General features: G+C 33.7%; 1 protein-coding gene across 1 annotated transcript; it reads left to right on the top strand.

Moving 5' to 3' along the window:
* Positions 1 to 2,112: 2,112 nt before the first annotated feature.
* LOC143633773 (two-component response regulator ARR2-like) lies at positions 2,113 to 4,552 on the top strand. Its single transcript, XM_077102021.1, has 5 exons — positions 2,113 to 2,266; positions 2,364 to 2,753; positions 2,898 to 2,974; positions 3,521 to 4,363; positions 4,460 to 4,552. Exons 1-5 carry the CDS (start codon positions 2,200 to 2,202, stop codon positions 4,550 to 4,552), a joined length of 1,470 nt encoding a protein of 489 aa, XP_076958136.1. The 5' UTR covers positions 2,113 to 2,199.
* Positions 4,553 to 13,375: the final 8,823 nt, after the last annotated feature.

Here is a 13,375-nt window from a genome sequence, read left to right as displayed (position 1 = left end):
AACACGTTAATATATGTACAAATAAGCCGAACATCACATCCCCACACTTATCTTTTGCTTGCCCTCAAGCAAAACTCTAAAGTAAACATTAACCGTCATCATAGGTCAATCAATTATCACCATTAATACTAGCAAGGTTTAAGGTCATACCCAGTTTCCCAGACTGACACTTTCTAGATTGACAACCCACAAATAAAGTTAATGTTACAATAAAACCATAGAATCGCCCAGACAAGCGTACTTTGTTTTCGGTTAGGGCATACATGTTCACACCCCTTACACTATCAACACTTCTCTCGGTTTAATATCTGGACTAGTAAAAGATGTGCTAGTATATGTCTCTGCACACAAAATACCTAGTTGATTTATCGTTGGATTTTGTTATTTTCTTTATGAGTTGATTAATTTTACTAGTTTAATTATATTTAAGGCAAGTTTTATGAGAAATTATTATTTGTGGCATATATCATTTATATATGTATGATGAAAAGAAGGTTTGGTTTGCAGTGAGTATGTGTTGGTTGACACTAATTAGCAAGAGCTATAATTCTTATGTGAGTTATGATTACGTCATTGTTTTCTAAAAATTATAATGCAACCCCAATAATAAACGGGTCAAATACTAACAATCGGTTTAAGGACCCGAACATATTTTTCGGGTCTGGAGCCTTGTCTTTACTATTACTCAGGTCCGTGTTCAGATCAAATATAACAGGGAACACCCGATTGTTCACCCTAAATTCTCTCTTTGTCCAAAAATATGAAAAGAAACGTATATGGTAAAAAAACCCCAAATTCGGAAAAGAAATCAATTACAAGAAAAATAAAACAATCATGTCCAAAAATAAATCCCAAGTCAAATATATATATATATACATACATGCTCCATGTTTCTTGATAGCATGCTTTGTCGAAATTTAACCCACATAGGTGGGTTTATTATATAAATCACAAACACCCACCTATTATTATTATTATTATTGAATATTGACAGTCAATCTTGATTATTACCAGTCGACGATGCCTGCTTCAGTTGGTGCTAACGGTACCCTTCCTCGCAAGTTTCCAGCGGGTTTACGGGTGCTTGTTGTTGATGATGACCGAACTTGTCTCATGATGTTAGCCACCGCGTTAAAAAAGTGTGATTATGAAGGCATGTTAATATTTTACAAACGCACACCAACTGTTTGTTAAAAGTCCTCACTCATATTTTGATTGCTTTTGTAACGGGTCTGGGTATTATTATTATTATTATTATTATTATTATTATTATTATTATTATTATTATTATTATCATGTTATTTATTGGTGGTGTTGAAGAACTCGTTAGACGCTAGTCGAGCATTACCGGATTTGAATTTTATATGTTATTTTTCTAAATTCTATATATGCATGCAATGTTGTAATAGTCGCTGGTCGGGTGGTGGGGTGTGGACTAACGATTAATCGATGATTAACCTGCCGGGAATTTTTTTACAACCATGTATACATGCACACACAATTTTTTTTTAAAATTATAAGTATAACTTTTCAAATAACAACAACAAACGTACCGAGTAAATCCCACAAATAGCAAAAGCTATTGGTAGGGTCTGGGGAGAGTGTGATATAGGCAGACCTTACCTCTATCTATGAGGATAGAGAGGCTGCTTCCAAAAGACCCTCGGCTCCAAAGATAACTTTTCAAATACTTCAAAGATTTTAATTTGACAAAAGTCCTCACTCATATTTCAGTTTTGGTTCAGATTTTGAAATTGCTTTTCTAACGGAGTTGGGGGTTATTTTATTATCATATATTTATATTCATATTTATTGCCAGCATTGTAGAAGTCACTACGCGCTAGTCAAGCGCTGCGGTATACTTTTATTGGCAGTGCTGAAATTTTATATGTATTTTTTTCAAAATAAGTATAATTTTTCAAGTAGTTTAAGATTTTGACCAACTTTTTTTATATCGGGATTTGACCGATTTTTACTGATTAGCTGAAATCAAATCAGTAAATCACTGATTAGCGACTAGTGGCCGATAATTTTTTGATTTTTACAACACTGCTTGTTGGTGAAGTTTGAGTAAGTGATTTAAAGTTTTTATTTATTTTGTGATTATTTGCAGTGACTACATGCACTGAAGCGGAGGCTGCTTTATCATTATTAAGGGAAAACAAAAACAGGTATGATGCAGTTATTAGTGATGTTCATATGCCAGACATGGATGGATTCAAACTCCTTGAGCATATTGGGCTTGAGATGGACCTTCCTGTTATCAGTAAGTCAAAGACTTTTTCATGTTCGATATTTGCGGTCCACGATTTCTTTCTTGTTATTGGTTTTTTAACTAACTTTATTGTGATGAAATTAACCAGTGATGTCAGCTGATGACAGAAAGAAAGTAGTTATGAAGGGCGTTACACACGGTGCATGTGATTATCTAATAAAGCCCGTTCGTATAGAGGCATTACGTAACATATGGCAGCATGTGGTTAGGAAAAGGAAGTACACGTGGAAAGATCTAGAACCTTCTACTAGTTTGGATGATGGTAATCAACAGCAGAACCCGCCTGAAGTCACAGCAAACTCGTCTTCTGCAAACGAAGGGCATAATAGTGAAAACACAAAGAGATCAAAAGACGAGGAGGATGAAGATGCAGATCAGGAAAAAGATGATTATTGTTCTAGAAAGAAGCCTCGTGTGGCGTGGACACCTGAACTTCATCAACAGTTTGTTGCAGCCGTTTATCATATTGGAATCGACAGTATGTATTCTCTAAAAACTTTTTGAACAAGTTACAATTTTGTCCTAAAGGACGAAAATTGTAATTTGTTCCAACTTATTTTATGGGTTCTAATAACATTATTAATTTGTTCTTGATGTTTGTGAATCATGTATGTATATATAGAGGCAGTCCCGAAGAGAATTTTGGATATAATGAATGTTCCGGGAATAACACGAGAAAACGTTGCAAGCCATCTTCAGGTAACCTTACGTTAAAATAATATGGGTCGGGTGGGTAAACGGGTCAAAAGTCAATAAAAGTGTTCTCATTTAAATTGTGTTCTTCAAAAAAGAAGTTGAGATTATTATTTGATAGTCTACTCCTTGTAATGCATGTTTAACACATTAATCAGTTATAAAATTAAAAATGGACAATAATAAAATTTAAGTTGTCTTTATAAACTTATTTGTGTATAAACTTGTAAAAGGTTTGCAAAATGTGTAAATATTTTAACTTAATAAGCTAAATATTTTTAACTTATATCAATTAAGTTGTCTTTATAAACTTATTTGTATATAAACTTGTAAAAGGTTTGTAAAAAATGTGTAAATATTTTAATTTAATAAAACTAAATATTTATAACTTATATCAATTTAATTTTAAGCCATGTTTAAATTTTCGATGGAAGGAAAGAATTCCATATTGTAAACTTAATTGGTTACTAGAATTCTATATTAAATATTTATATGACATTACAAACGAAACTGGTTATTAAAATAGATGCTAACAACTTCACTTTTGTGCAGAAATTTCGGCTTTATCTTAAAAAACTCGCAGCACAGCAATCGGGTGTGGGTAACCAAAATGCGGGCTACGGGCCATTCAGTGAGCTTGATCTTCATCCACTAGCAGCCATTGGTCAGGTTAGTCAACTCCCTGGTCAACGCCTTGCAACTCTCCAATCCTTGGCTCTTGCCAGGTCAGCTAACCCAAAAACCTCGGTTCCTGTGCCACGAGTCGATCAAACAAATACATATTTTACCTTCAACAACCCTAAACTGAGATACATGAATAATAATATTAATAATATCAGCAAGCAGATGACACCATTGCCACAGTCTTTAACGGGCATGCATAATAATAATAGTCAACCTCTGTTGCCTATGCCTGGTCAAAGTCAAACTTATAATCATGCACTGAGACAGCCCAGTTTATCCGTCTTACCAGCATCACAAGGCTCGTCTTTATTGGATATTGCTGGAAATCATAAAACCGAACCGAATGGAAACGGTTTTCCTCCCAGGGTTAGTTTGGGAATTCCACCAGTCATGTCCACGTCAACTCTCCAACAAGAAAGTTATGGTGTTTTAAAAAATGCAAATAAAAAAAGAACACCTGATTGGGGTGTTAACCCGACCTTTGAGCCGTCTCAATATAGAAACTATATGCAAGGTGGATTGAATGTGGGCCAACATAACTATGGTTTGGGTCGGAATATCATGAGTAATAAGATAATTTTCTCTCCGGGCGAAGGTAGTGGGCCCCACATTGCTGGCAATGCTTCAGAGGCTATGGATGAATCTCATCAACAGTTTCATTCTCCTCTAGAAGAGAGTTCGGATGATCTCCTAACCGCAATCCTTGCACAGGTTTGTTATTATTATTGTTGTAGATAACTGTTTAATGGGTTGTTACAAAATAATATGATTATAATATTAATCTTGTTTATTCTTTTCATTGTAAAGCAACAACAGGAAGAAGGCATTGGGCACGTGGAAAACGAGTTTACGTATAATTTGGATAGCGAAAGGAAGGGTGGCGATGACGAGAATTCTTAAAGAATTATAAAGTGTTTTATCATGGTGGATGATGATGATGACTGTTGAAGTTCGTTAATTGCAATGGCTTATCTGCAGATAGTTTAAAAGTTTTTTTTAGGCAGACGCTGAAAACTTGGTAATAACCCAACTTTGTCAATTGGATTTTTAGGTACTATTTTGTTTCTAGGATAAAGTGATTACCCCCCCCCCCCCCCCCCCCCCCCCCACACACACAAATCTTTCACATTTTTTGAAATCATATACTTGTTTGCATGAAACAATTTTAAAATATTCTCTTGATCATGTTTAGTAATACTTCACTCTAGTAGTTTCATTATGTGGGACTTTTTGTTTGAGATATCTATTTTATGATAGTGATGCAAAAAACTGGTTTTCGGGCCAAAACGAATTAAGTCAAGCAAAGTCAAAACCGATTCAGCTCAAACGAGTTTCTAAAGGAAAATCATGCCGGATTCCAGTTATACATGCCCATAACCCATTGGATTGGTTTCAAATCAAATTCAAACTTGTTTGATCCCCAAAATGATTTCAAACTGGATTCCTCGTACATATATCCAAATTGATTTCACAGCGACGAATCGGATCTTAGCTGAGTTCACCCAAACCAGTTTTGGGACTTTCTCCGGATTTGTTTTGGTTATGCACCTCTATATTACGATACCTATATATTTCATATTCTGAAGTGTGAACTTATATTTTAAAATTTATATCAATCATGAGATTTATATAATTTACACAGTTTATTTTATGTAATTTAACATATTATTGTAGTTAAAAACATATACAAACATAATTGCAGCCTTTACACAAGACCTGCTCAAATCTTTCATTGCAGCCTTTACACAAGCGGGATTCGAACTTGAGTCTTCATCAGAGAAACCAAGCCTCCTACCACTAGATCACAAGTAGGGGATTTTCATAATTATTTAAGTAGGTTAATCACTTTTTAGCTAATAATCTGTTTTTGTAAATTAAAAAAAAAAAAAATTTGGTCTCATAAACGACTTTAACATGTGTTTTAACCGATATGTTCGGAGAAATATATTTGCGTTTTCGACTACCTGACAATGATGGATACTCAAAATTTAATTTTTAATTTACGTTTATAATTTTTTAAATTATTATTGAATGTTTTTAATTAATTTTATTTGGTAATTTTTTATAGCATTAATTTTAATTTTAATTTTAATTTTTTGATTTCATTTGTTAAATAGTTATTTCATGTTTTGATCCAATCATAATCAAGATATATTAATTTAGCATTTCAAAGAACTTTTATAATAAAGAAAAAAAATTATTTTGCTTTTTTATGTGTACAAAATTGTTTATTGACTTTTATAAGAGAAAATAGAAAAATCGTTTTCTACTCTACATTAAATAAGAAAATATTACCTTTTGAACATGTGCGATCTTATTTCAATTTCAAAGTGGATGATGTTAGCGACAAATATAAGATAGTGGCTAAATGTTTTTAGAGTATTGTCCATTACACCATTAATGTTAAGGTTGCTCTCTTAACTAATCTGCTGTCCAACTCAAAAAGAGAAATGGAAATGTGTTTTTTTTCGCAAATATTTTTAAAAAATAGTCAAAGTAAGTTTTTCTCGTAACAAATTTACTTACTCAAACGGAAAACTAACTATTATATACTCTTAGTTAACAATTAACTGGTTTTTATTTTATGAGAACTAGTGGGTTAACCCGCGCTTCGCGGCTCGGGCATGAAATTGACAGCTTCATGGCACGGGCGCGACGCGAAATTGATAGCTTATTATCATCTAATGTAACCTTCTTATATTAATGCAATCCCTATCAATGATCATCCGCCTCTTTGATCCTTTTTACATTATTTTCCCACCAAAGTTCACTCACCATTTTTACTTAGGTGCTGTTTGTTTTTGCAGACATAAACTATCTGCAAGCTGATTTCATCTGTTTTCATGTCTGCAACTGAAGATGTGGTCTGAAGATCTGCAAGCTGAAAATATAAGACTGTTTGTTTTTATAAGCTGATACTGTCTGCATAACTGTCAAACTTATCTCACAAGATAGAAGTCATTTATTCAAGTTACATCTAGTTTTTAGTCTTTGCTTGCCATGCCGATTTGGTTTTGGTGGGTGGTGGAAGGTGGTGGTGGTGGATGGTGGTAGTGGCGGCGGACGGTGGGTAGTGGCGGTGGATGGTGGTGGTGGACAATGGGTGGTGGTGATGGATGGTTTTGGTTGGTGGTGGACGGTGGTGGTGATGGATGGTGGTGGTGGTGGGTGATGGATGGTGGTGGTGGTGGTGATGGATGGTGGTGGTGGTGATGGATGGTGGTGGTGGTGGTGGACGGTGGTGGTGATGGATGGTGGTGGTGGTGGCGGACGGTGGTGGTGATGGATGGTGGGTGGTGGACGGTGGTGATGATGGATGGTGGGTGGTGGACGGTGGTGGTGGCGGTGATGGATGGTGGTGGTGGTGGCGGTGATGGATGGTGGTGGTGGTGGGTGATGGATGGTGGTGGTGGCGGTGATGGATGGTGGTGGTGGTGGCGGACGGTGGTGGTGATGGATGGTGGGTGGTGGTGATGGATGGTGGGTGGTGGACGGTGGTGGTGATGGATGGTGGGTGGTGGACGGTGGTGGTGGCGGTGGATGGTGGTGGACGGTGGCGGCGGGGTACGGGGGTGGTGGTGGCGGACGGTGGTGGTGATGGATGGTGGGTGGTGGACGGTGGTGGTGATGGATGGTGGGTGGTGGACGGTGGTGGTGGCGGTGGATGGTGGTGGACGGTGGCGGCGGGGTACGGGGGTGGTGGTGGCGGCGTACGGTGGGTGGTGGTGTTGGCGGACGGTGGTAGGAGCAGTGGATGAGAGGGTGGCTGCAAAGGGAGAAGAGTAGGGTTTTTTTGTGAAGATGTTTTAAGCAAGATTTCCTTGCTTTTCTTTTAAGATGAAAGAAGATAACTTCAGATCTGTTTTATGAAAAAAAACAAACAATCTTCAAGGGTAATGTCTGCGCGCCTGCGGACATTAGCTCCCTTGAAGATGTTTGAAGAAAAAACAAACACCCCCTTATTTTCACTAAAAGCTTCTGATTCCTACAATGCAAGACCAAAAATTGTGGTTTTGACCCCTCTGACCTTAATTTCAAGATTATTGGCTACCGTTTACACTTTTCATTTTATTTATTTCTTACAACTGGTCATAAATAATCTCCTTATATCAAATATTAAGAGTAAAATTAACCTCTTGGAAAGAAATATTAACAAACAAGTTGAGACGAACCAAATAACAATTGAACAAAAAATGCAATTAAAGCTACAACAAACACACAAATGAAAAAAATTCAAAGAAATACAAATTAGAATGAAAAAATCAATAAACATAAATGCACTATTGTTTAACGCATACATCGGCTCTCAGGCGAACCGAGGCCCGTCACCACTGACTTATGGTTGCTAAGCAGGCTCAGGTAAGTTTAGAAGTACCATCATAGCCTTAAGACACAAAATTTATCATCATCAACATATACAGCCGCCGTCAGGCCATAGATCGCCTGAGCGGCTGGCAACGGATGTTGCAACACCTAGTCATATTGTCACCATCTTCGAGTAAAATCAAAATGTTCAAAGGCGAGAAACGAAAAACAAAAGAAAGCGCCGCCATAGACAACCAGAGCCGCCGGCAACGCCCTTTCTTTTTATTTCTCTCTCTAAAACCCAGCATTTGTCACTCTTCTCTCCCCCTCTATCTCTCTGCTTAGACGGATGTAAAGATTATCCACGACAGTCATGGTGTCGCCGGAAAATGAATGAACAAAAGATGAAGAGTTTAGAGAGAGAAAGCTTCAAAATGTTGGTAAGAGATGAGAGATTGATTGAATGATTAATAAACAGAAAGGTAACGGCTTCATTTGTTCAGTATGTTGTAGAGAAGGACACGTATTGCACAGCTGTCAACATTATTATGCTTTAGATAATTGTAATCCATGCATAAAAATCAGTAGGGGTAGAACAGTACTAAAATGTGAGACACCATCATCTTTCAAATTAATATATATATATATATATATATATATATATATATATAATATGTTTATTAGTTGATATTTATTTAATCAGAATGTTTTAAATTGTATTAAAATGATATAATAAAAGTAAATGGTATAAGGGTATATTGAGTTATTTTTTTCTATTTAGGGTGGAATTGTAGTTGACAAATGAACAACAAAAGTGAAATTTAGATGTATTAGTGGTTGCATTAACCGTATGAATTATTTATCGATCAATGAATTATAGTTATACTTATTAAAATCAATTAGCCTACTAAGATAAGTGATGTGGAGTGTGAGTTGTATATAGTGTAGGTTGTTTAATCATATACTTGTTGATGTGCTTCATCATCAATCCTAGCTTAGTGGTATAATAATATCTATATTGGTTCTCTTCATTGTCAGGTTGAGGATTTAAGTGTGACAGTGAACATTGATATATATATATATATATATATATATATATATATATATATATATATATATATATATATATATATATAGTAAAGGGTTAAAATAAAAATACATAGTTTTGTAGAAAGAGTATGAAGGACATAAAATTTAGAGTTAGGAAACTATGTGAGTCTATTTAGGAAATTATATAGGTTAAATCCTAGATCCTAGGAAACTATTTGTTATTTTGGAAACTACTAATCTTAACCACTAGATCTTAAATCCAAGTGCCTAGATCTATTCTTACTCTTCCTAAAAAAACTATCTATTTTTACTTATATATATATATGTAGAGAGAGAGAGAGAATGATTCATGCGAGAAGTGATTTTATAGCAAGAAATGCTAGAAGTGGATCTTGACCATTGATCATTCTAATTAATGGTATATAAAAGAAATAGCAATCTTGTAATAAATAACCACTAATTAATACACATTTTTACTAGAAAAGAGTGTTTGTGACTTTTGTGCATTGAGCTAATTAAATAAGTAATCAGTTTCCCTTTTTTATGTCCAAATCATATTTATCAAATTCTAGTTACCATTAAACACAATAAATATGATATCAATTTATTCGCATATTGAGTATAATATATTTATTTAATTTATCTACATGACACGGTACACAAGTACACAAGTATTTAAAAATGTGATGGCTGATTTTAATAATTTTAGGCACAACAAAAACTACGAAGTTTAAGAAAAAGAGATATGTGACAAAGATGATACGAAAATTTTATTTGAACTAGTGGGATGGTGTATTATTTGGACATATTTTTTTATTTATGTAAATGTAATAGTTATAATAAAAGAAAAGTTTGTATTTAATCTGTAGTTTAATGCAGTGTTGTGTAGGTATATTTAATCTCTTTCTTCAAATATATATAAACTGTGTAGGTTGTTAAATTTTTGTGTAGCTATGTGTCAATCTGGTTAACCAAATGCAAATAATCTGTGTAGGCACTTAAAAGTTTGTGTAGGTATATGTTAATCTCATTCTCCAAGTATATATAAATTGTGTAGGCTGTTAAAAATTTATATAGATATATGTTGGTTGTGTAATGATATATTTTTAATCGTTCTCAAGATATGATGGTTGTGTATGAATATGATTGTGTAGGGATACGCTAATTGTGTAGGTATATATAATTGAATAATCGACAAAGCGGACATTCCCAAAAACATATAAACTTTATAGGTTGTTAAAACTTTGTGTAGGTACTGTCAACACGATTATCTAGATGCAAATAACCTGTGTAGGCACTTTAATTTTGTGTAGCTATATCTAAATTTCGTTCTCCAAGTACATATAAATTGTGTAGGCTGTTAAAAAATTTTATAGATGTATGTTGGTTGTGTAGTGATATTTTTTTAATCATTCTCCAAGCATATTGGTTGTGTATAAGTATGATTGTGTAGTGTGACATTCGTCAATTTCGGGTCTTGTTTGTATTCGTTTTTGTATTTGTTTATTATGTAAACCGACCCGATTTGTAAATCGAAGCTTATGTTATAATCAAAATGATGGATTTATGTTACAATATTGTTTCACACTTGTTGGGTCTTGAAAACATCCTATTTTTATTTTTATATTTATTATTTATTTATTTATTTATTTATTTATTTTTTTGTTGTTTTGTGTTTTTGTCTTGATCCATTTTGCATGAAAACTCTTGTGTCTTACACCCATATTTGACCACTAACATTACCCTATATATACACCACCTTTCCTCTTCATTTTCTCTTGCTACAACTCAAAAAAAAAAAAACTCTCTCAAACATCAAAGATTCAAGGTTATTTTCTTAAGTGTTCTTGAAGGATTTTGGTCTTTCATCTTAATTAGTTATGTAGCCTTATTAATACTTGTTTATGGTTGTGCAACATATATATAATATACACCCCTTGTTTACCTTTGGTAGTTACTTCTCCGATTCCGGTCGGTGAGGTTTCGGACCCCATAAGGCAAGGCTTCATGGAGGACTTCGTGTCCTTGATATATATACATCTATATAACTTGTTCATAACATATTAATCTTGCTTATTTTAGTTTGTTGGTCATGTTTACAAGTTCCATGGTTATGGGTTTTTAAGAGTCTATGCTTCGGTTTAACCGTAAATAGCTCTAAACCGTAAACCGAACTTTTTTACTAGTTTTGTTTGTTTAAACATACTTAGTGTTAGATCTAAGTTTCTAAAATCATTTTTACAAATTCTATGGTTATGGGTTTGTAGAATCTTACCTCGGTCTTAACCCGAAACACGATCCGAACCAAAAATCGAACTTTTGTTTAAAGATTTTATTGTTAACTTTTGGTATTTTTTTATTTGTACATTATTATACAAGTTATTTAGTGTTTGGACATGTGGAAACCATCTATGAACTTGTTGTAAGATGGAAACCGAACCAAACCGATTCTTGCTCGCTTAAGACACACAAGTGTGTTTTTTTTAGCCATCAAGACTTGTATATTTCTTTAAAAATAGTTACAAATTGATTTTTAAATATTTTCTTAAGTACTTGGAAATGTTGGATCCAATTTGATCTCATAACAAAGTTTGGACCGACAAAACCGAACACTCGCTTAACGTGCGTTGTTAGTTCTAAAACAATGGAACTACATACTTGGTTAAGTCTTATTAAATTTTATTGAGTTATATCATAACATTCAATATTTGGAAAGTTGACTTTGGGTTTGATTAATTATCAAGACCCGAACCGACAACCCGAACACTCGATAAAAAAACCCGTTTTAGTATCTTTATTCCAAAGGGATTTGCATTCTTGCATTTTACCCACCTTATTACTTAACATAGGTTGAGTAAATATTAAGGTTAGATACTTTAACCCGGTTTCGAGCAAACTTACATTCTTAAAGGGTTATTATTATAAATTCTTAAATAGTCACATTTTAAACCTTGAACTTTAATTATTTACATTTCTCAACATTTATTTTGTTTAAAGACCTTCAAGACAACCTTTCTAAATTCAAGACTTCTTTTCTTTTTAGGCATTGTGCGTTAAACTCGTCATTCCGACAAATCTCCAAATTATCATCTTTCAAGTTTACCACTTGAAGGTGAGTACTTCATACCCCATTTCCATCTTTTATTTTGGGGGTGACATTTCATACTTATTCAACAAAATGCTTTATATTTGAATCTTAAACCACAAACGTAGTTGTATACTTTACCTAAATAATTGCTCGATTTGGTGTTCTATGCTTATATGCCTATGTGTTTATCGCTTTTGGTTGGTGGAACTATAAAATCCTAGACTATTTGGCATCCCCTTATAGCAAGGTGTCGTTAACGTAATGCAATTAACGATAACTATAAAATCCTAGACTATTTGGCATCCCCTTATAGCTAGGTGTCGCTAATGTGTTTAGCGATATCTATTTATCCAAATTACCACTTTTATTTATCGTTTCGTATGCAATTTTGTGGCTATCTTTATTATATACTAATATGATAAACTTATGAATTGCTCACCGACCTTTGTGTTGACAAACTTTATTTTATGAAATGTTGCAGGTTTGCATCTCGGTTGATTTATGATTGTGAAGAAAACGACATCAAAGACCTTAGGATATTAGTAAAAATGAACAATATCAATTTGCCATATTTTGTGATATCTTGTTTATGGTTATTTTATGGATAATTGTTATGTGACATTTTCGATGTTGTGAAATGAAATGAGTTTATTAAATACTGTCACTTTAATTAGTGTCATGTGCTTATGGACAATCGTTACACCTCGGCATGTTCCGCCGCCTTTGGTCGGGGTGTGACATGTAGGATACGCTGGTTGTATAGGGACATGCAATTTAATAATCGACATTCCTAAATACATATAAAACATGTAGGTTGTTAAAAGTTTATGTAGGTATATGTCAATCTGGTTATCAAGATGCATATAACATGTGTAGGCACTTAAAGTTTGTGTAGGTATATCTGAATTTCATTCTCCAAATACATATAAACTGTGTAGGCTGTTAAAAATTAAATAGATATAACTTGGTTGTGTCGTGATATGTTTTTAACCCAAAATATCATCATAATATTTTTAATAGGCTGTGAATTAAACATGTCAAAATCAATGAACAAAAAATAAGTGAAAAAAAAAGTAAAATTTAAACAAGAAGAAGATAAAATGAAAGCTGATTTCACATCATTATGTATTAACATATGATAGATTTGTTTAAAAATGTTAACAATTATGTTATGTTAATGAATTAAAAATAAATAATAAAAGTTAATTATTAAAAACCTTTTGATTGTAACTTACGTTGAATTAAATGGTTTTAATTACCAAAAATAAATTTATTCAAAA

This window comes from Bidens hawaiensis, unplaced genomic scaffold, assembly GCF_021521415.1.
Source record: "Bidens hawaiensis isolate Kalapana, Puna unplaced genomic scaffold, B.hawaiensis_p1.1 tig00006905_1, whole genome shotgun sequence".
Classification (NCBI taxonomy): domain Eukaryota; kingdom Viridiplantae; phylum Streptophyta; class Magnoliopsida; order Asterales; family Asteraceae; genus Bidens; species Bidens hawaiensis.
The sequence above is the reverse complement of the archived record's forward strand: the minus strand, read 5'-3'. Positions and strand labels throughout refer to the sequence as shown.